General features: G+C 43.1%; 1 protein-coding gene across 2 annotated transcripts in view; it reads left to right on the top strand.

Annotated features, from left to right (window-relative positions):
- Window positions 1-24404, top strand: part of LOC144755673 (ras-related protein Rab-2B) — a 220700-nt gene that overhangs the window by 162234 nt on the left and 34062 nt on the right. For both annotated transcript variants that reach the window (XR_013594949.1, XM_078644842.1), the window contains exons 3-5: window positions 7351-7418; window positions 10638-10720; window positions 11318-11410. Coding sequence is in view for 1 of the 2 variants with exons in the window: in XM_078644842.1 (XP_078500968.1) it covers window positions 7351-7418; window positions 10638-10720; window positions 11318-11410 (244 nt within the window). In the remaining variant the exon portion in view is untranslated. The remainder of the gene's footprint in view (window positions 1-7350; window positions 7419-10637; window positions 10721-11317; window positions 11411-24404) is intronic.

Raw genomic sequence — 24404 nt, 5'->3', positions numbered from 1 at the left:
TAAACTAAAATATCATTAGCATAAGCAGACAATTTAGTTTAATTAGAATTATGTACAAAACCCGAGATAAGTGGGTTAACACAAATGCTTTCAAAGAAAGTTTCTAAACGTAAAACAAATAGTAAAGAGTACCTCTATGTAACTGAAAATATTAGGGGAAAAGGAGGGCTGGTCAATCTGGTATGGAGAGTACCGCTTCCCTGAGGAGCTAACACAGCCCTTCATGAGCTTGCAACCTCATCACAGGAATGTTTCAGCGTCTGGATAAACTGCGCAAGACTGGCTTTGCCAGTGTCATACTCTGGAGGCAACAATGACAGTACTATCTCTGGCATCTGGGTATTCCGCTGGCAGGACTTGGCTTTCACGCTCAGTGAAGATTGGCAAATCGACTATGAGTCCTATACCTGGTGGAAGTTGGATGTGGACAGCGAAGAGTGCAAGACAATGGTGAAGGAATACTTCACGTGGGAGGGAGAGTTCAAGCACATCGGCAAACCTTTTAACCAGGGCAAAATCTTCAAGTGAGACCACATCTCGTAAGCTTGGTACATTCAGGAAGTGAAGGGCCCCATTGCACCTGGCGGTAGTTGCACTATTCTACTCCACCACACAGCGCCATACCACTCTGCCCACCGTGGACTATGCATAAATGGAGCCTATCACGTTTACAATTAACTGATCATGAGAAATAAAGAAAAGTGGCCTGTTTAAAAATAAACAAAAATAGAAAATTTGAAAAAATGATTATTAACAAAAATATAGCACATGGAGCAGAGTATAATAATTTGATAAATGAAATGAAATTAGGGCCAAAGCCATACCATTGAAGAATAGTAAACATAAATTGCCAACTAATACGATCGAAGGCCTTTTCGGCATCGAGAGACAATGCAGCTAGAGGAGGTTGATGTTTTTTACCAAAAGCAATGACATAAGAAAACATTCTAGCATTATCAGCAGCTAGTCTGCCTTTAGCAAAACTAGACTGATCGGTGTTGACCAGTAACGGAACTATAGTCTCCAGAAGGGACGCAAAGATTTTGGCAAATATTTTGTAATCATAATTAATTCATGAAACTGCAGTTTTGTACAAAGGGAGTGATCTTTATCAGGTTTGGGAATAAGGACAATCCGAGCTTCTAGAAAGGAACCAGGGGCCCTAGATTCTGCAAGAAAGGAGTCAAAAAGTTCAAGTAGTTTAGGGGAAAAAAGAGGTAAATAATTCAACAGAAAGGCCATCAGGACTAGGGGCCTTGGATTTTTTTAAGGATCTGTCGGCATCTGTTATTTCCTAGAGAGTAATCTCAACTTCCAATAGATCAAATTTGTCAGGTAACGATGGAGGGGAGGTGGTTAGGTAGGCTATTAAAAAAGGTGTGCATATTTTGTTCTGAGGGGAAAGTGTCATCAGAGTACAGTAACTGGTAATATTCTTGAAAAATGATAGAAATATCTGTATCCAAGGATGCCATTTTGTTGGTATGCTCGTTTGCAATGGGATCAATATGTTTACTTTCAGATTTCTTTTTTTTTTTTTTAATTGATCAGCATTTTGCCCACTTTGTTTTGACCTCTGTGATATTTAGATTTAACTTTAAGGAGAGTATTACAGACATCAACAGTAGCAAGTTTGTTAAGAGCAGATTTGACTTTAATTTACTCGTGTAATACTGAAGAGGATATAGATGAAAAGTATGTATGTTCCAATGCTTTAAGTTGTAGTAAAGTAGTATATTTGGCATGGTTATTTTTTTTCTTTATTGCTGTCTAGTCTATAGTGAAACACGAAACAAGGCCTTAAAGGCATCCCAAGTAGAAGGTACCGATGTGTCCGAATGTTAATTGATTTAAAAAAATTGTTAATTAAGGTAGTAGCTTCCGATAAGAAGTTATTATCGAATAGAAGAAAGTTATTCTATTTCCTTCGACCAGTTTTAGGATTGTTCAGAGAAAGATAAGATGAAGAAAAAACCGGAGCATGGTCAGAAGTAAAAATAGAGCCAATCTCTGATTGGATGGAGGGAAGTAGAGGTTTACTTGCCAGAATATAATAAATGCTGGAACGAGTATTTTGTACATTGGAGAAAAATGTGAATTCAAAAGTCAAGATTACAAGTTTTCCAAACATCAAATAAGGGATGGGTGGCAATGGCAGGTTGAAATGCTTAGTGAGATTTGTCAGGATTACATTTACATTTAGATTGTCTGTCTGTAAATGGGTCTAACCACTGATTAAAATATCCTACAACAATAATGTTACGTTTGTCAAGGGAGGCTAATAAAATCTTGACGTTGTTCCAGAAATCGGGATCCGGTTTAACAGGACCATAAATATTAAATAAAAAGATTTCCCTGTTCTGAATGATAATCTTAGCCATTACCCTCCCTCCATCCATCATTATCCCATTGAGTTGATACAATTTGTACATGCAATGATTAATGAAAAAGAATAGCAACATCACCTTTACAATTGATTGCAGGAGAATATATTACTTGGCCTACCCATTGTTGTTTTTATTTAAGAGATTCTACCTCATCACAATGAGTTTCCTGCAACAAAGAAACATGTGTGTTTAATCTGGACCAGTGAGGGAGTACCTTTTGTTTTTTGACAGGATGTCCCAGACCATGAACATTGCACGAGATAACGTTGCACATATTAGGGAGTGGGATGAGAGATACAGGGATACAGGTGATATGCTGCATGGACACTGCTGAAAACAGAAAAACACAATTTATTCAAAAAATATGTAACTCAATGTAAACCAGAACAAATAAAAAAGATAAGAACATTTATCTTATTGTATCAAAAAAGAGAACGAAGAACAACTAGGGGAATAGGAAGAAAGAGTGATAGTAAGAAAAAGAGATAGATGAAGGAAAGGGACCCAGATCTTGGATGAAGAGTAGAAAACATATCCATGGGACTTATCAGCACCAAGAACAAGAAGAACGGCAGAGGAAAAGAAACTAAGATATAAATGAGATAACAGCCATATAGAAAGGAGTAGAGAGAGTATGAAAGTAACAAGAATTAGAATAATTTAGGAGCGCTGTGAAAAATTATCCACAGAATGTGGCTAAATACTTTGGAGAAAGTATTTTAGTTTGACAGGATCGTCAAAGGAGCGCATACTGCCCTCATGAGTAATTTTACATAAACATGGATGTAAAATGCCATAACCAATATGTAATTGTCTCATTAGTGGACGAAGAGCAAGAAATTATTTCCTTCTGGCATTGGTGGTATTAGAGAGATCTTGAGAGAGATAAATGGTGTGGGCAGACCATATAAAATGACATTACACTTTTGCTGCCTTCAGCACACAGATGAGACCTGTAAATTCCAAGAATAACATTATTATTCCTCTGGGTCTGGTAGAATGAGGTTGAAAATGACCAAGACGTTGAATGTTCAGTGGAGAATCATGTTGAAGGTCCAAAAACCTCAGGCAGGAACTTCTTCAAGAAGAGAAGAAGGTCCGGGCCTTCCACATTTTCTGGTAGGCAATAGACAAAGGTTATTACGCCTATTTCGATTTTCAAGCTCCTCACTATGCAGCCTGAGCGCCATGTCAAACATTTTCACTTCCATATTGATCCATCTATCCTCAATTTGTTGGAGTTTCTCATCTGTAGCAGACATGACTGGTGTTAATCTCCTCACCTCATCAAGAATAACATCGGGAACAGGGTTGTGTGATGACAGTATGGGTGAATTGGGGGTCATTTTTCACCCACTTGGGTTTTGTGCCAGATGATGAAGGCTTAGCTGACAGTGGTTCCCAAACTTTTTTGACCCGTGGCTCCCTTGACCTAATTGGCAGTTGGCCGTGGCTCCCCACCAATTTTTTACCGGTGGGCGGGATGTTTAAGCACGACCTCTGGAGTACCTACTGTAGGCTTCCTAAAGTAATTTGGATGCAATGAAGGTAGTATAATCATATTTGTAACAAAATAAAAATATACTGAGCTGGGGAAATCATTTAACCCCCCTCATGACTAAAAAAAAAGCAGCCTGTAGTCTGGTACTCTTATAAAATGTCTGGTTCTCATGTGAAGCATGAGTAAAAAGGCGGGCTCCATGGAGCTCATTGCATCGTTGGACTGCATTTTATAAATGTTGGCAACGGCATGCCATGCCACATATATAGTATTTTAATTTTTCAGCTTGTGTGCACGAGTTTCCCCAGTCCAAAAAAGCAGGAAAATTAAAATACAATATATGTGGCATGGCATGCTGTTGCCAACATTCATAAAATGCAGTCCAACGATACAATGAGCTCCATGGAGCCCGTCTTTTTACAGTAAAATTAATATTCAAATACCATGCTGATCTTCGCTCCAACCTCCATTTTACAGCTGTACCACCAGCATTATCTTTACTGTGAAATTTACAGTAAAAATAATAATGGTGGTGGTACTGGTGTAAAACGGAGGTTGGGCCGAAGATCAGCATGGCGTTTGATTAATAATTTTACTCATGTGGAGAACAATGAATCTGTAAATCACACAAATGAGGGAACTAGATGCGCCAGTCAACATTCAATAAGCAAGATTCATTCCTAAACTGCAGGATCACTTCAATAATAAGAACCCATTATGCAGTTTACCACTGAAAATTGTAAACAAAAGGAAATTGAAGCCAGAGGGGACCCCAGAACCTTCGAATTCACTTAGGCGTTCTGATTTTGTTTAATGACACAGAGGAAGAACCTGGCACTTTTTTCCCACAATAACCTTTTTAAGGAATTGTTACCCAAGGGACTCGGGCGCTCACGGTGCTTCAGCCTCCCCCCACCCCCCACCCCCGTCGTGAGTGTCAGCCCGGGCTGGCACGTCTTCCTGGGCTGGCGAGCATCTAAATTGCAGCCGCACCCGGGTACTTAACAGGTCTTTAAAAGACCATGAATTGTAAATGAGGCTTTTGTTGCCATTACCGTGTCCTTTTGCTCATTTTTTCAAACATGCATTTTTCTATGAAAAGGCTGGCTCCACAGACCGACTTAAAGTTAAAGTCAAGCAGTCAAAGTCAAACACAAAATATGCAGGGGAAACGTGATTTACAGCTGACACACAAATCTTCACTTTCCCACAACCTGCGCGCGGCGCCCCTGGCACCTCATGGCGGCGCACCGGGGTGCCGCGGCGCACAGTTTGGGAACCATGGGCTTAGCAGATGATAAAATATCACTTGCCATTGTAGCGTGATGAAGAGGACAATGTGTTATTTTTGGGGACGGTTTGAGCCTGTCCATAAGCTGTATGAACAGCACATAGAAGTATGCAGATATGAAGGAAAAATATATATCAGCTGGTGTCCAGTATCCATAGCGAAGAAAATGCTCAAACAGAAAACTCGTAAACCCAGCATGTGATAAAAGTGGTAAATTCTATGTAAAAAAATACTTTGTGAATACAGCAGAGAAGAAAAGAAAAAAAAAGCTTTTTTAGATGGCAATTATGAAGTAAAAATAATAAATTAGATAGATAAAATGCCATTAAAGCGCAAATATGAAATCTAGAGAATAGTGCTGCATACAGGAATAGGAAAGAAAATGTTGCCAGGCATTTAATTGAGGAAACGTCGGTATTTCCTCAGCAGAAAGCCATGGACCGTGAGTGGCAGGATTATATAATGGCAGCCGCCCGCGTCTGAGGAGAGACACTCGCCGCCAGGGCTCCGGGTCAAAGAAGTGTGCAGAGGAAGTCGAAGCAGCTCAAAAGGCCGTTCTGACCGTCGAGGGCTTCATGAAAGAGTGCCTCTGCCCCAAAACACAACTAAAAAAGGCTGCAGATAAAAGAAAGAGTTCCGCACTCAAGTGGACCTCAGCCGAACCCCATCATCTTCTTCGGAGTGCAGACCACGCCCACTTCTGAAAACCTTTCTTATGCAGCCTTTAATACTCGCAAGGCAAAAGCTATAGTTAAAAAGAATTCTGACCCCCTCAATTCCTAATCCTTGTTTACTTTAGCAGAAGCTATAAAACTACCTTCCAGAGGTGTGTTCCCTATGTCTTGCTCCAGAATATCAAAGCGACCCTGAGATGCAATCTTGTCTGGAAATTGCAGGATACGTTGAACACAATAATCAATAAAACCTCAGAATGGCCGTGGATCAGCCTGTCTTTCAATATCCGAGCTTTAGCAACTACCTTCAACAAGCTTCCTTCTGGTTTGATGCCCCCTGCTGAATTAATATGCTCCAATTACATTACAATACACACAATCTGGCTATTATCTTAACCGATGGCCAAGCCACTCTACACCAACACCTCAAGCACCTCCTTTACCCTGCAGTAATGCTCTCGTCATCCCTACCACACACCAATTTGTCTTCCTGGAAGGATATTACACCCGTGTACCGTCAAACAATCTTTGCTTGACCCTCTGAAGCACGGTTTGATGACCATGTCAACCCCAAAAGCATAATTGGACCTGGTACACTCAGAAGGGAACTGGTATGCTCAAATGAATACAAGGTGACAACTCTGATTGGTACTCTGGATATTACCAGTTTTCCGCTCAGACGTTGAAAACTACTCTATATGATCCTTATTACTGAAAATGTCAATGATGTTGGGCACCAATGACAATCCTCTCAGTTGCTTTTATTTATATGTTTTAAAACACATGCATGTCTTTATGCTCGCCTTGCAAGCAGCCACCATCCAACTAGTGCCAAATGCTCCTGTTTCCTTGGTGACTTCTAGTTTCAGTAATGTGTTCAACCCTTCCTTCATTTTATCGTGTACTGTTACATGTATATTGCACAGTTTATGACCTACAGTTATAGCGGATTATTTTATTGCCATGTTGTGACAAAACTGTTTTGTTCTACCTAAATTTATTTTAAACACATACATCGGTCAGTGGTCTCACCTGACCTACTTGTCTACTTAAGTTTGGTTCCTGACAACAAAGTGCTCATACAAGCACCAGTGGGCTGGTAATGCACATCACTGCACAGATAAGTGATCCTCTATACACTGGCAGTCCTTCCAAATTTAGCCATAGAATGAAGCTCCTGTATCCTTTAGATAAGTGATTATTCATTTGCGGAGGTCTTCTAGAGCCTTTACAGAGCATCCACAGACCATGAAGCTCATTGCAACAAATATAGATGTATCACATAGAAGACCCATTAATATTTGGTGAAGATTCATTGCAGGAAGCCCTCATAAAATCCAGCCATTGGTAGTGCATCAACAAAATTAACTAAAATGTGACTAGCACTGTTTCGAACGGAACATTCTACTCTACTACACATGTAAGGATTCATACACATTACAGCACCAGGCCAGTATTGGTGGATCTTAGGAACTCACTTTCTCTTTACCTTTTCAGGGGTCGAGTTTGGTGCCCGAATGATAACCATTGAGGGGAAAGCCATCAAGCTACAGATCTGGGACACGGTGAGAAGGGGAAAATGTGACTATGCTTTTGGGCCCACTCATCTCTCACCATGTCATTCTCCTTAGCCTCTCTGTCCTACTGTCTCCACCTTGTTATTCTGCACCCACAACCTGATCGCAACCACCCTTGCTGAACCGGATGAGTGCCCAACTATGCCAAAGCCCACTGACGCACTGGAAGACTTGCCATTTTATGGTATCCTCCGCTCACCCAGTGTGAAGACTGCATGTGCTCCTCCACTTTTCCGGGTCTCGTTGAAAGAGACCACTGCGAAAAGAGTTTCCAAGCTGGTCTTCCTATGTGATGTCAATAAAGCCTGAAAAACATAAAGGGTTATAAAAATAAATCATTAAAGGGAAAAAAAACTATTTTGTTCTTTGCCTCATCTAAATAAAATAACCTCTATATTACATTGATGATAACAAATACATTGCCTTTGATGAATCTATACCTTTACTCACTGTTCAAAAGTGTCTTATGGACTCTAAGGGGTGTGGCCAACCCATAGGTTTAGTGTACCACATCCAAGCCTGTGTAGAAGATGTAGGCCACTAGGATGGCTACCCATACCCTTATTATACATGACCCACTAAGTGAATAGTATTGCAGAACGAGGAATAAGAAAGTAGAAAGAGGACAGGAGGCACAGTATAAATATGGCAAGGTAGCAGGTAAAAAAGGGTGTTGGCACAGGAAAAGATCACACCATCCGTCAACACCCGCTTCCTCTTTTTACCAATTACACACAACCATACAATCCTTACACGCCACTCTATTTTATTTATTTATAAAATTTTATATAGTGCGAACAAGATCCCGAAGGATATCAGAGCGCTTTACAAAAGGATGAAAGGAAGGACATAAATGCAATATCGATACCAAGTAAGAATTCAAAACAGGAAGAAACTCCTATCTATTTCAGTAATTAACTTTTGTCCATCCCCTCTTACACATACATACTCTTCTCCAAAACACATCACCACCCCTGTACTATTCAAATAGTACTCACCAGCAGTACTGCACATACAAATATTTCACCAAAAACCACAAAATAATATCTACTCACTACTCCACAAAAATAAATCAGACAAATCTCAATACATTATATTCCTTACACATATATTCCCTATGTAATCATGTATCTATATATTTATTTTGTCCTATTGTACAAGAAAAACGAATTACTCTCTTGAAAGCTTTACTCTATCCTACCATCACCGTTCACCTCTATCCATTTATCCTCTATCTTTACTCTCTCTCTCATCCCAAACCCTTTCTACTACAATGATCTCCAAAATAACCCTTCTAAACTCTGCCCTGCTTTACACCTCCTGGCTCACTCCAAACATCAGTTTACAATACTCTCCCAAGCAACCGTACCAAATTCTCCCTCGTGTTATGTATCCTTTGACTCAGCCTAAACCTCATTTTTCTACCCTGATTCTCTTTCTCCATAATCCTTTTCTGCAGGCTCTTCCCTCCTCCATCTCTCCCTTACTCATCCCAGACTTCAACTTATTACTATGATCTCCCAATTAACACATCTGGTTTTCTTCCCTCCTCTATCCCTCCATTACTCTATTCAATCCAACTAACAGACTCGCATGTCCTCCGTTTAATTTATCTCGTACCTCCCTATACTAATTCTATACTCTTATTTCCGTATACTAATCCACCACTAATCTTTTTGGGTTCCAGAGTAGCGTGCTGCTCTCCGAAAAGCGCATTGACGCCTCGTCTGGTGTAGTATGCGCTATATAAATACAATTACAATATTAGTTAGGAGCAGGCTGGAATAAAGAGGGCAAGCCTGCACCGAGGGGTGAAAGACATTACAAGAACTCAGGTGATGTGAAACAGGGTGGAAGTTTGAGGTATACATAAGGAAAGTTAGGCTGCACAAAGTGGGGTCGGGAAGCCCTTAGAACGTGACGGAGCATAGAAAGGGGATGGATCAAAGGCAATACATCACATCATCGGGGGAGCAAGAGACTTAGAGTAAAGAAGGTACTGGGGTGAGGTGGAACTAAATGGTTTGAGCCATGGTACCTCAGTATGATGAAAGATTGCAAAAAACTGGCTGGCCTTGCAAAGGTGGAAGACATAAGGCTATAGATGGAGAATGACAAAACAAAAGGAAGTGCGAGAGAGAGCAATAACGTAGGTGTGGTAGAGAGAGATGACACAATGTTGCGGAGGTAGAAATTGCACCAAGGAGTAGAGACATGAATGGCAGAAGGAGTAAAGACTAAGCAAGTGAGTGAAGGAAGCAGAGAGAACCTACATAGTAAAATGACCGACCCATGGTTAAAAAGATTTTGTAAGACTAGTTCAAATTCCTGCAGGAGCAAGCAGGTCTTCCTTAGTTCAAATGTCATCTATTTAGGATGCGTGCGATCAATGAGAACACACAACTATGTCGGGAAACATCCTTTACAACGCAACTTTTACCACGCAGTGCTTTTACATCTCAACTTTTACAACGCAAACCATTACAACGCATTACGCTGGGGGGCGCTCTAGGATAGGGAATAGATTTAATTTACTATCCAACACCTTCCCTACTATCCACGGGGACTGGAGTTGGAATAGTAAATTAAACTATTCACTATCCAGCACCCCTCAACACTATGCGTTGTAAATGCATGCGTTGTAAAAGTTGCTATGTCAAAGCATGCGTGGTAAAAGCATGCGTTGTAATGTCATACATCCAACTATGTCACTTGAATCCACTTATATTAATGTACAGGTATGGAAAGTTTTTTTTTAAATTGAACATGTCCTTCTGAAAAAAAACATCAGAAGGTAGAAATAACCTGTTCCTTTTATCACAAAGAAGAGTTTGGGGGTTGGAGGTAATCCAGCATTGTTCTGACACTTTCCTGTCCCCTTCTAGCTCCTTCCTAATACTGTTCTTCACTTTCCAGCAAGGTCTTTAGTCCCCGCAGCCTGCTCTTTTGTTCTAGATTATGTTACCTCTCTTTCCCAGAGACGTTCAGAATGTGGTCAAGGGCTCTGGGCTATCACGAATCGTTACAGAGGTAGCACATCTACTTTTCTGACCATGTAGCTCTCTTCCTGCTAGGTGTTTACTGCTATTAAAATGCTGCAATTGAGCAACACATTCATTATTCTCCTGGCCATATGGAGGTATATAAGTGATTTTTGTTTGTTTTTATTTCTTTATATTTCCAATCGTTCACTCTGGTATGAAATAGGCTGGTCAAGAATCCTTCCGCTCAATCACCCGATCCTATTACCGGGGAGCAGCTGGAGCTCTGCTGGTGTACGACATCACAAGGTAAATCTTTAGTTCTGCTTTACCGCACTCTCCTCTTACACTTTCTTTTCTTGTTTCCTCCACCCCTGTTCTGTTTCTACACTACCTCTTTTTTTCCCTTGTAAATGTCTCTTTTAGGTTGTTGTTAATATTTCTTCTATAATCAGCCATTTTAATCTAGAATTCATGGTGCCTTCACCCTCCTCTGTATCACTCCTTGGGCCCTGATCACAGAATCCAGTCACAGACTCACATTTGTGGCTAAAAAAGGTTTGCAAGTCGGGCTTAAATTGCGCCTGATACATGAATTTTCACCTGCGGTTTGGAAAATTGTGCAGACTTTTTGCACACTCTGGACTGGTTAAATTCATATGTAATTTGCATGTCAGGCCCCTTTCGGAAATGTCCACCTAAGAATCTGGCTTAAATTATACATCAACTAGCAATAATTAGTGAGTGCACAATTTGAAACTGATATCCTGTTCAGTTGTAAATTTACCCTTCAACTTTTCTACTCGGCTATTCTGTCACCCCTCAAGCTAAGGGATCAAATTGAAGTGAGAGTTTGCATGCTTATGTTTGCATCTCATTCTCTCTCTCCTTTTCTTGCTCTATTAGACGTGAGACCTTCAACCACCTAACATCATGGCTTGAGGATGCCCGTCAACATTCCAGCTCTAACATGGTGATCATGCTGATTGGTAACAAGAGGTGAGGGTGTTAATATAATGAAGATAGGGCGACATAGCAATTTGTTATACTATGGCCAGGTGAAAAGTGATCCGCTGAGCGCACAGCCCTCTACTTTGGGCTGCATAGGCAATGGTCTATATTTATATTGTTGGGTATGCAGAGAAGTGTCACAAATGGCATAGTTTGTATGATAGAAGTTCCAATCTCACAATGTGAAGAATACGGGCAAGTTTCTCCGTCCACTGAGTAAGGGTGTCATTTCACTCACATTCGGCATGTGGGTATTATCACGATTAGCTAGCTACATTTGGCATAAGGAAAGTATCTCAATTCACCAACATACAATATAATAGTCTTTCAACCCACCAAAATGGCATTTACGAATGAATGATTGGTAAACCTCTTTCAACTAGCAGCATACTGTCAGATAGTTTAAACCAAATGTATTGGTTGTAGGGAAGAGTGCCCTAATCAAGCAACATGGGCCACGGGAAAGAGAGACCCAGACCTCTCTTTGTGTTCTAGACAAGGGTCTCTGTCCAACAACAACTACCCCAAAGCTATGTCCTTATCTTATATTGTGGTGCATATGAATGAGCGTTTCAATCCAGCAAAGTACGGTGTCAAGGGTTCCAGTACATCAACATGTAGAATACAGCAGTGTGTCCCGGTTTACCTGTATGGGGTACATTAGAGCAGCTAGCAGTCCACCATGATCACATTTCCAGACAAGTCTCCCAATCACTCCTCACTGGGTGTATGGACAAGTGTTCCACTGCACAAAGATGGGGCAAATGTTCTAGTGTCCCATGAAGTATATATTTGTCTGTCCATAACTAGCATTCGGGATGTTATAGCTGCATATCCCAAACCACTTAATATCTTCTTCTGAAAGGGCCTCCGCATGGGGCATCTGGGCAAGTGTTCCAGTTAGCCAACATGAGGCATATACAAGCCGTGGTATTTCAGTACCCCTGCATAGAACCTCTGCTAGTGCCACAGTTCATTCACAATGATGGTGACTATGCACCATCGGGGAGTGTTTTGACGAGTGTCCCTCTCTATAAGCCTGTAGGGACAATAGTTCTGATTAATCGCTGTGAGTGTTTGTGGACCAGAGTCTGGATCCACCAACATCAGGTTTTCATGCATGTTTTTCAAACTATTGAAATAGAATGTACAGGTGTCCCGACACACCAACAGAAGGCGTATGGACAAGTATCTTAGATCTACCAAAATACGGCTAATGGATTTTATCCCATTACCTCTAAATGAGTGTTCCAGTCTGCCATCATCGGGCGTACAAACAAGTGCCTATTCAACTAAAGAATGCCTTATGAATCAATATTGTAATCCACTGGTTAAGAGAGGCTGTTTTCTAAGCACTAAGATATGAAAGAAGATGTTTTACACTGGGTGACTACATGGTCTGCTGTGAATTATTTATGATAAAAGGGATAATCCCTCAAATTAACACAAAGTTGATCCTGCACTAAAAGAGAATATGCAGAAGTGTAGAGGGAGACTGTAATACTCTTTATTACAAAAGTGATCCCTGAAATGTGGTAGCACAGATTCCATATTTTGTCTCTTGCACATCAATCAAGCCTTTTTCAGCTTATTAATTTATTGGCAGATTTATATATTACGGGCAAGGGCCAGTGAATACCGGAGAGCTTTAAAGTTGTGAGTAAACAGTAAAAATCACAATATGAAATACTATAAAATGGTAGAAAATATAATATAAAATGTAGAAACTGCTACACGGGGCGAACAGAATATTCATGATGGGCAAAGACCACTACCCATTTTGATAGTTGCTTCCAAGACAAAGGTAGTGTACAGTTTGAAGCGCAGATGAAATGGCACACATGGGTATGCTTTTTAATTTTTTTTATTTAAATCGCTCCACTTAAAGTGTTCCCCTCCAGAGATGGGCAGTTTTTGTGCAAGGTACTTTGAGGGCCCCTACAACATGTTTGTAGGCATGATGGATGCCTTTATCACCTCTATGGGGAGCACTTTAGCTACATAAAAATTGGTCTTGTGTCATGGTTCTTTCTTTTGCCCTTGGTCAGCCTGGCTACCTTATTAGTTTTGCTCATTCATAGAGACATGAAGATTATTATATAAAGATTCCTTTGGCACATAGTCTTGCACCCACTGTAAATCATTAGTGACCTAGAATGTCACTTCAAAACGTTGCATAGGATTTACTACATATGTGAAAATGTGTTAATACATGTGACCCATAGGTACAACTACTGCATTTGGAAAACGGGAACAATGATGCCTGTCTTGGGGGTTGTGTAGATAAATACATATTTTTCATATTCTGTGAGAATTTCGCAAAACTCGAGGATTCAGACAACAAGATGTGGCTAGTCACAAAATTGAGTGTCTTCAAGAAACAACTGTGTATCGTAATTTGTTTGTGAATTTGTGATAGGTCTTGCCACAGACAGACTATCAATTGGGAGCACACGAGGTTGCCAGCATTTAATAATTATTATATAATATTGACTACTAAAAAGGCAGAAAGAGTAATATGCTGAGGCAGAGGTCCTCATGGATAGAATCCAAAGGTTTACGATGAACTGTGTGCCATGGCTTGGTGGTGTCTGATAAATTGGCACAGACAGATGCTTTATCACATTTAAGTATTGCTATACAATGTTTTATTATCCAATTGCATTGTACACATCTGTGCTGTTTTTCTATTGTTGTAGAGTGGAGGAGGGACTGCCGGGAGTACATGGCATTGCTTAACTGCATGGGATTGTCCAATGTCAGTATTTGTGTCTTTACTAGATGGTTGTGTAGGAACGTGGATAATTATGTGTTGTAGTTGTGGGACCTCACCATGTAATAATGTCGTTATCGGGTCCAGTTGGGTTTCTTTATTAAAACCCTTGGCTCAGTCCTGGGTGGTTGTGTCCCAGAGCAGTCAGGCTTACTCAAAGGATCAAGTGTACAGCATCTAAAAATACCAGAACCAGTCAATAAGTAAGAAACACAACACAAAAAGAATCTCACACCAATTTATAGAATCAGTGTCTTTTGATCTTAAATTAGACATCAAAACGACAATATGTATGGATGGTAACCAGAGATATACATTTTCAAAGGTAAGTACATCCTTTAAAAATGCAATAAATTGTGGCAAGCGGTTTAGCCGTTAGTAGCCATGTGGCTAGAACAGCTACTTCTTTTCACTTGGATGAGCCACAACAGGTCGAGGGCCAGTCACAGGGACCACTAGGGTCCAAGGAGACAGTTAACTTTCAGATCCAGCAGTTTTATAGTCCTCCATGCTCTTTTCTCCTTTACCATGGTCCAGCCAAGACGTAATTCTGATCCTGGGGATGCAGAATGCTGAGGCTACTGAAGCGATGCAGTGAGTGTTCCTGGGGCCACACTGGTATGCCAGGGATCATCTTCGGCCTCAGGACTTTATCTGCCATATTGCAGCAGAGGAGTCTGGTGCAGGTCCAGACATCACTGGTTGCCCGGTTACATCAGTCTAAGTGGTTGCTTGTGGGTAAGTAAATATTTACTTTTTGCGGACCAAGGTCCACCTTGACCTTGGCCACAGGTCCAACAAACTTAGAGATGTCTTGGGACCGTCAGAACTCGGTCGCTCACTGGGCACTTAGGCATCCAGCCGCAGTCAGGATTCCTGGAAAACTGCACTCTCATGGAGTGCACGGTTCCCTAGATTTTGGTGTTCCTCAAGCGTAACTAGTCCTTGGAGTCACTTGGAGTGTAGCTCTTTTCCACAAGTGGGCACAGCAGGCACTGTCCTCTTTGTGGGTCTCTTGGGTGCAGGAGGTCCAGTCCAGTCTTTGGTGCAGCCTCTCTTTGCTGACTCCAGCGAGCAACAGGACAGTCTTTTCTCTGTCTTCTTTTCAGTTAGTAGTATTATGAGGACTGTGGGTCTGGGGTGCCACTTTTATGCCATCTCCTTTGTGGGACGGGAGGACTCACTAGCCAATAGGCAATAGTTCCCATGAGGCAACCCTTCCGACTTTACATCACTTTGTGTTGTTTTGGCCATGAAACAAGGCTAGGAGAACCTGCTGTACCTAAATCCAAGATGGGGCCAGCCTTCTTCCCCTGGGCATACCCCTAGGGTCTACCCACCAAATATTTAGTTTTTACACACATTTTGCTATTAATCAGTGGCATCAATTTAGGTGGTTTCTTTACGTTAAATAATAAAATAAGCAACCAACAGTAGTCGGGCATTGTTTCTTTCCAGCTACCCTGAATCCTCTCTTCCCTCCTCCCCGTCCCCATCACGTGAACTCTTCCTGTCTGAATAGTTCTTTCCAGGCTGAGACCTTTTAATATTTTTCCCATATCACGAGTACCCTAAATAGTTCTGAGTTCTTCTTCGAGTGTCCAGGCCATAGGGTGTATCCGCTCCAACCACATTTCCGAGTAGTTTGAATTCTGATAGATACATCTGCCAGTGGATTCCTCACCTTGTGAATATCCTGCTGCGTCAGCAGCATTCGGAAATTCTTTTTGTAGCTTCGCGCCGACGTGGAACGACGTCACAGAGGCACGGCATCGCGCGCGACTCCGCTGACGTCACCGACACCATAATAGGCCCACGCCGGCGTGATGACATCAGTTCCCTTTTTTCCGCGTCGTCGGCGCTAACGGTTTTCTGGGATCGTACAGTTGCTTTGTAGTAACTTTGTTACTCTGTGGTTATTTTCCCTGTATCTTTGTCTTCTATCGAGATGTCTTCAAAGAAGACTGGTTTTAAGGCTTGCGGAGAATGTGGCAAGACTATGTCCATAACTGACCCGCATGAATGCTGCGTCTGGTGCCTGAGCTCCGACCATGACGTCGAGGATTGCCCATCTTGTAAGAAGATTACTCCGAAGGCCCTTCGGGAGAGAGAGACGAAGCTCCTCGTTGCGAAGCTAAAGAATAAAAAAGATAAGAAGGCTTCGAAGCGTCGGTCTCGGCGGTCGAGGTCGAGGTCTCGATCGAGGTCGCGTTCGGAGTCGTCGTCAGCACATGCTTCAAAGTCCTCGAGGAAGAAGCACAAGAAGAGGAGCCATGAGTCACGTCATCACTCGGGGAAGGACTCGAGTTCGAGGCCGAAGTCGCAAGTGAGGCTTCTTCATAAGGAAGCGGAGGCTTCGGCATCGGAAGCACAGGACTCTGATGGTGAGGCTTTGCGTGCAAATTCGCCAGGATCACCGAAGCAGCAGGCGAACCCTTCTCCGGATCCGTCTAATCCTTCTGGTCAGGAGGATGAAGGTGAGGTGGAGGAGGTTGGTGAAGGCGAGGTTTCAGTGCCCGCGGGTTCGTCGACCCCGGTACCGCAGCCCGAGGAGGAGATCGACGTCGTGACGACTCCGCCTCCTCGAGAGCAACTTGGGGGCCCTTATCCAGCCTTTCCGGCTCCAGGTCAGGATCCATCCCAGTTCCTGAATGCCATGTTTGGGGTTTACTCCAGGGCAATGTACCCCTCTGGTGCAGCTGTTGGTCCCACGGGTCCTATGGCGTATAACATGGGTGTGCCCCAGGCTTATGCTCCTGCGCCCTTCATGCCTTTCATGCCGGCTCTAGCACCGCAGTGGCATTTTCCGGCGCCGCCCAGGCATTCGACGCCGAAGCTTTCGACGCCGACTCCATCGACGCCGATTCCATCGACGCCAGTGCCCACGTCTTCGATGCAGAATCCTGTTCGACCTCGGGTGAAACTACCTCGCCCGACTTCGGGTTCGACGCCGGCTCCGACCCAGGTGGAGTCGGTTCTGGATCCGTCGACTTCGTTTCTGAAGGTGAGGTCACGGCATGAAGCCCAGAGACTTCTGGAGGAAGAACAGTATCAGTATGCTGACGTGGAGGAAGGAGAGTTACAGGATTCTGATGATCCTTTTGATGACCTGAGAGAGGCCAGTGAACTTGAACTGTCTCCTGAGTGGGATTTGGCTTCTGTGTCAGACTTGCCTTCCAAGGATGTGGTGCCATATCACGTTGTTATTAAAAAGGCGGCAGGCTTGTTGAATATTACTCTTCCCACTGCTGAGTACAAGTCTAATATTCTTACTGAAGTCCTTCACTCGCCATCTTCAGTTATTGAGCCGATGCTGCCATTTAATGATGCTTTAGCTGAACCCATCTATGAAGTCTGGAAGAAGCCTTTGACAGCTCCTGCGGTTTTAAGGGCTGTGGCGAGGAGGTACAGGGTGGCACCTGGTGACCCGGACTTTTTGTCAACACACCCCCTGCCTGAGAGTCTGGTTGTGCAGGCTGCCTGTTCTAAGAAGTCTGCGGGTGCTTTTCTGCAGGTTCCTGGGGAAAAAGAGTCCAGGAAGCAACATCAGCCTGCCAAGAAGGTCTTCTCCTCAGCCAGTATGGCATTAAAATCTACTAACGCAACTTGTCTGATGGGGTGGTACATCCATGCCTTGATGGATTCCGTGAAGCAGTTGGTGCCGAAAATTCCTGAGGTGGATAGAAAGGACTTTCAGGAGGTAAAATCTACTAACGCAACTTGTCTGATGGGGTGGTACATCCATGCCTTGATGGATTCCGTGAAGCAGTTGGTGCCGAATATTCCTGAGGTGGATAGAAAGGACTTTCAGGAGGTAATTTCGGACACTAAGGCTGCTGCGAGGCAAGTGATTCAGAGTGGGCTGGACACGGCTGATTCGGTGGCGAGAGTCATGGGCTCTTCAGTGGCCACTAGGAGAGCTGCATGGCTGAAATCGTCGGAGTTCTCTGAAGATGTTCAGTCTGCTTTGATGGACTTGCCTTTTGATGGTTCAGGATTGTTTGGCAAGAAGGCTGACGCTGCCTTAGAACGTTTCAAGGACAGCAGAGCCACGGCGAAATCTTTGGGTCTTCAGTCCAGGGGTACTACTGGAAGGCGCTTCAGAGGTCTTCCTTTTGTTCCTATAAAACATCGCTGCAGCAGCCACAACAACAGCAAAATACGCTGTACAAGTCGTACAGAGGAAGATAAGGAGCTCGTCCTAGAGGTCGTCAAGCCTCCTCCTCCTCCTCTTCCCCTTCCCAGCCCCCTACCACCTCAGCAAAGCAGCCCTAGATCCGCCATTCCGGATCATGTGGGCCCAGTGGGGGGGCCGGTTTACCCATTTTCTACGAGATTGGGAATTGATAACATCAGATCTTTGGGTTCTCAATCTCGTGGAGAATGGGTATGCTCTTCCCTTTCGGGAATTTCCCCCCAATTACCCTCCTTGCCAGGGTTATATTTCGGAGGACCATCTGCTGCTCCTGCAGGAAAAAGTCCTGGCTCTGTTCAGAAAGGGTGCGATAGAGGTGGTTCCAGAGCAGGAGAGAGGTCAGGGATGCTACTCCCAGTATTTCCTGATCCCCAAGAAGGATGGCAGGCTCCGTCCAATCCTGGATCTCAGGATCTTGAACTTTTACCTGAAGCAGGAGAAGTTCAAGATGCTCACCCTTGCGCAGGTTCTTCAAGCGCTGCTGGAAGAAGACTGGATGGTGTTGATCGACTTGCAGGATGCGTATTTTCATATCCCAATCCTGAAGTCGCACAGAAAGTTGGGTCGCAACACTACCAGTTTGTGGTCCTTCCGTTTGGTCTTACTACTGCGCCTCGAGTCTTTACCAAGGTGATGGCTGTGGTGGCAGCACATCTCAGAAGGTTGGGAATACCTGTATTTCCGTATCTGGACGATTGGCTGATCAAGGAAGAATCTCCAGAGATAGTGCTCCATCATCTGCAAGAGACAACTCAGTTGTTGCACAGGTTGGGTTTTTCGATAAATGTACCCAAATCTCACCCAGCGCAACCTGTTCATGTGCCCTCCCAGCGCAACCTGTTCATAGGTGCGGTACTGGACACAACTGTGTGTTGTGCATTCCCCCCTCCTCAAAGGATTCACGACATACAGGAAATGATTCCTTTATTTTACAATGTAGCGGTCGTTCCAGTCCTGAAGGTCCTTCGCCTGCTCGGTCTGATGGCTTCTTGCATTCTGTTGGTCAACCATGCACGCTGGCACATGAGGGCACTCCAGTGGTGCCTCCGCAGGCAGTGGTATCAAAACAACGGCGATCTCAGGGAGTCAGTGAGGATCTCCAGAGAAACTGCAGCGGATCTGTCTTGGTGGAGCCTGGAAGGCAATCTGTCACAAGGAGAGCCTTTTCATCTACCTCCATCGGTGGCCACAGTGATAGCGGATGCATCCACTCTAGGGTGGGGTGCTCATCTGGGGGATCTGGAGATCAAGGGTCTTTGGTCTCCAGAGGAAAGGTTGCTTAACATCAACCTTCTGGAGTTGCGGGCGATACGTGTGGCGCTCAAGGCCTTCCTCCCTTCCCTTCGCAGTCGGTCAGTTCAGGTCCTGACGGACAACACGACCGCGATGTGATATGTCAACAAGCAGGGAGGTGTGGGGTCGCAGTGTCTCTGCAGAGAGGCTCTGCGTCTCTGGTCCTGGGTTCAGGACCATCAGATTTGTCTGAAGGCAAATCATCTGGCCGGAGTTCTGAACGTTCGTGCAGACACTCTGTCGGCAGTTCTCCGCCGACCACGAGTGGAGGCTTCACCCAGAGGTAGTTCGTCACGTCTTTTGGACGTGGGGAACTCCTCAGGTGGACCTGTTCGCCACTCGCGAGAATGCTCACTGCCCGTCATTCTGCAGCCTCCAGTTTCCGATGCAGGGAGCCTTGGGGGACGCGTTTCAGTTGAGTTGAGACTCGCAACTCCTTTACGCGTTTCCTCCCATACCCTTGATTCCTCGGGTTCTGAGGAATCTTTGCCAAGACCGGGCCCCAGTCATATTGATCGCCCCGGATTGGCCAAGAAGGGTGTGGTATACGGATCTTCTCCACCTCTCCTCGTGCCCTCCACTCCGTCTCCCTCACAGTAGTAGTAGTAAACTTTATTGTTTAGTTAATTAAAACCATAATAAATATCCGTTACAGTAAGTATCCAATATTAAAAGAGAAAGTAAAATTCATCACAATACAGTTTAAAACAGCAGTTAGAGATAAAATGATGGTCTTATTCAATGTAGAGGTGACCAATTGCCTTCAAGCGTTGTTCTAAGGCCATCAAAAACTTTATCAGCTAGCGGTTAAAAAGAGAAAAGTTAATAATAATAACAGGCCTCATTAAATCTAACCATAACCAGTTGCTTTCAAGCGTTTATCAAAGGCTATCAAGAACTTTATCAGTTTGCAGTTCATTATAGGTGCTGTTGAGTCCAAACCACCAATAACAGCAGTCCTGCAGGTGCGTAGTCTCTTGACCCGAAAAATGTTCTTTAAAAAGAGCATGCGCTCCCGGCTCAGATTCTTGCAATGACATATGATATGAATTATATCTTCTTTTGTGGTGCCACAGAAGCGACAGACAACTGTATCGTAGTATTTCCAGGTGGGTTCGTCAGCCAAGGTTGGGTATTTACCTAGTCTCAGAGCCATCAGCTTTTTTTTTTATGAAGACGGAATAGAGATCACAGTCCAGGAATGGGAGCGGTCTGAAAAAATGGCTTTGTCAGTAATCAACAAATGAAATTTGGCCGCCTTATTTAATGCCTGTTTAAAGGAGATAAATGGCAAGTTTTTGTCCCACAGGTTAGCAGTGCACGTTTGCTCCAAAGCCCAAGTCAAGTATTTGTTAGCTTCTGAGTTTTTTTGTATTTCCAGTTCCTGCCATAAAAACCTATTAAGATTATTATCAGTTGCATTCATCTTAATTCGGTACCATACCCTGATGCTTGTGTAGAGTCTTCCTAGTGTTTCATTCATGAGGCCAAATTCTAGGCGCATCTGAGCTGGTGAGGCTGATCTAGGAAGTCGGAGAGCCTTTTTATAATTTTTTGTAATCAGGTTGTTTAGAATAAAAGCGTCCTTACCCAGCATAGCTACACTAGCATATGCTAAGGTTGGAAGTACTTTGCTGGCAATCACTGTCAGTAGTGGTTTAAACGAGGGGCCCTCCAGTTTTTTTGACAGAGTGCTAAGTGCAAATATTAAAGCTCCAGCTCTTTGCGTCATATAGTTTTTCTGAGCTTTTAGGGTACATCTGTCATCGATATAAAATCCTAGGTATTTATAACTTGATACCCTTTCCAGGTGTTTTCCTTCCAGCATGATATTAAGATGTGCTGATCGTCGATTGGTGATTAACATTGTTTTTGTTTTGGACAGGTTGAGAGCAAGGTTATTCGCAGACAGGAATTTTGATAGTTCTGTTAGTAATCTGGACAAACCAACTTTAGTTAGGCTCATATGCACAATGTCGTCGGCATATGCCAGATGTGTAAGTTGTAAGTTGCCAAGTTTCGGTGAGTGAGAATTGCAGTGGTTTAGTTTACCCGAGAGATCTGAAATAAATAAATTGAATAAATGTGGAGCCAGGACGCATCCCTGTTTTAAGCCGGTTGTTGTATAGACTTTTCTTGATAATAGTGAACCGTCCCCTAGTTTGATTTGTGTCCAGGTGTCAGAGTAGAATAACAGCAGGCCCCTTAATATACTCTCTGGTATGTTCCATGCTCTCAGCTTTGCCCATAAAAGATTCCGATCGACGCTATCAAATGCCGCCTGCAAGTCGATAAAACACAGGTTCAGCTCCTGCTTAGTGCGCTGGCATTTTTCTGCAATCATAGTTATAGATAAAATGTTCGAGGTTGTTCTGATTCTTGCTCTAAATCCAGTTTGGTTAATTGGGATCATTGCTTTCTCTTCTGACCAGTTTGCCAGATCTTTTAGAAGGAGTGATGCGAAATATTTGGCTTCGACGTCCTGTAATGTTATTAGTCGATAGTTAAGGGGGTTAGATCTATCTCCTCCTTTATATATGGGCGTGATGATAGAGCCTTGCCAACTTTCAGGGATAAGATTGCAAGTTTGCACATCTGCGAAGAGTTTTTCAAGAGGTGGTCCCCAAAATTCTGGTGCATATTTAAAGGTGGCTTGCGGGATACCATTCGGTCCTGGTGCCCCATTACTTTTGCCCTTTCTGATTATATTAATTATCTCCTCTGCAGAGTAGGTGCCACATGGTGCAGAAAGGTGTGAGGTATACCTTAGGTCAGTTGTTGGTAACTGACAACAGCATTCTTCTTCGCTGCTGGTTTTAATAAGATTAGCTGAAATGATTTGCTGGCCAAGTGCCTTTACTCGATTTTCTTTGAATTTTGACGACCGGAAAGTTACCCATTCGGATTCCTGAATGTTCAATGTCAGGACATTTAGCGGCCTTGATAGTTGGTTTATGATCTTCCAGAATTTACTTGAGTCACGGAGTTTAGAGCTGGCCAGCAGATTGATCCAGAAGTCTTCGTTCATCCGTTTTTTATGCTCCCAATCCCTTTTTTTTATACAAATTTCTTTGTACAAGAAAATTATCTAAGTGACTCCAATCTTTGTCGTTCAGCTGCAACTTCTTTCGACTTCTGCGTAAATCCCTTCTTAAGTATTGCAGCTCCATCGGCAGTTTCTTTTTTGAGTTGACTCTTTTAACCCTTGTGTTGGATGATTTCATTTTTGTCTTTAATTTCTCTCGAAAAGTCCAAGCTTGAATCTTGTTTATTGTAGTGCGTCCTAACTCGTTCAGCATAACCTCTATTACTGACAACCACTCCTCTTTATTGGAGTTAGACCAATTTATTAGTTTTTGATTAATTGTGCCTAGTTGGCCCCCTAGCGAATACAAAGGTTGAAGTCTTTCCATGCAGAAGTTTAATTTAAGGTGTTGCATCGCGTGATCGATCATCGGTGTATATTCAATATAGAAGGTGATCAGTTGGGGATCAATGAAAGACTAACGATAGTGAAGTCCAGTGTTGATTGGGCGTGCGTGCCGAAATAAGTTTTTTTCGGTGGTCTATCTTCAGTCCTTCCGTCAGGACACGCATGCCTAGATACTCCAGCTCCGTTACCAAGTTTATGCCTATGAGGTCCTTTCGACTCCTTGTTGCGCCTTGTGTCTGCTGAGGAACGCTCCAGTGCATGTTCTCTGCAGCTAGTATTTAGTCTTCCTCTGGAGTATATATCAGGTTGGAATTGAAATCTCCGGTTAGTATAATGTTCCATGATGGCTCAGTGCTTCGAAGACTCATTATTACCTTGCATAGCAAAGCATTTTTTATCTTTTTTTGCTTGTAGATTAGGTTGAATATAATAATTAATCAGGATTGTCGTTTTGTTATCATTTGAATTTTGTCCTGATAATTTAACTAGCTGAATGCTTGGGTCTGGAGATTTAAGTTGTTCCGAATTGATTTTTAAAGCAGTAGACACATAAACTGAGAGGCCTCCAATTGCTCGACTGTAGGATTTCCATTTTTCTGCGGCTACTGTATAATGAATGAATCCAACCAGTGCTATGTCTTCCTGCAGCCATGTTTCTTGCAGGGCGATTATATCGCAGTTATCCCATTCATCTAAAGCTAGTCCGTCCACCAACAGTCTTTTCGCACCAGCGATATTCCATGATAGCAGGTGTATATTGTTGTTTACTGCTGTATTTGTCGCAGCTCCGTTCAGTCAGTTCTTCCGTTTATTGTTTAGCATACTGGGGAGCCATTTCCAGGTATCGCTTAATATTAACGAGTCCTCCTCTCTATCTGCATTAGGACCTTCCTGTGTGGTAGCTGCGTCGCTTCTGCCTTTGGCGTTGTGTAAAATAGAGTAGACTGATTTTTTGGGAGCAAATTCGGCCAGTTTCCTAGTAATTTGCGGGCTGCTAATCTTCTTTAGAGGGAGCGGGTATCTTGGATTAATGGGCTGTGGAAATTGGATGCCCCATTTTTTAAATATATCTGATTTCCCTAGTATTAATTGCACGATAGCGGTGGATTTCCAGGTGGTCAGCGTTTGTTCGTTTATTGTGTCGCTAGATCAGCTTAGGAATTGAACCCGTTCTAGATCGGTAGATTTATTGTCACTCAATTCCTTGATTTCCGTCATAAGTTTCAATATGTTGCTCCTGTTAAGTATATCATGTCTGCCTTGTGTCTTGTACTCCAGAGTCAAGATG

The sequence above is a fragment of the Lissotriton helveticus genome, chromosome 5_1 (assembly GCF_964261635.1).
Source record: "Lissotriton helveticus chromosome 5_1, aLisHel1.1, whole genome shotgun sequence".
Taxonomy (NCBI): Eukaryota; Metazoa; Chordata; class Amphibia; order Caudata; family Salamandridae; genus Lissotriton; species Lissotriton helveticus.
This window is presented reverse-complemented; position numbering and strand designations above follow the sequence as displayed.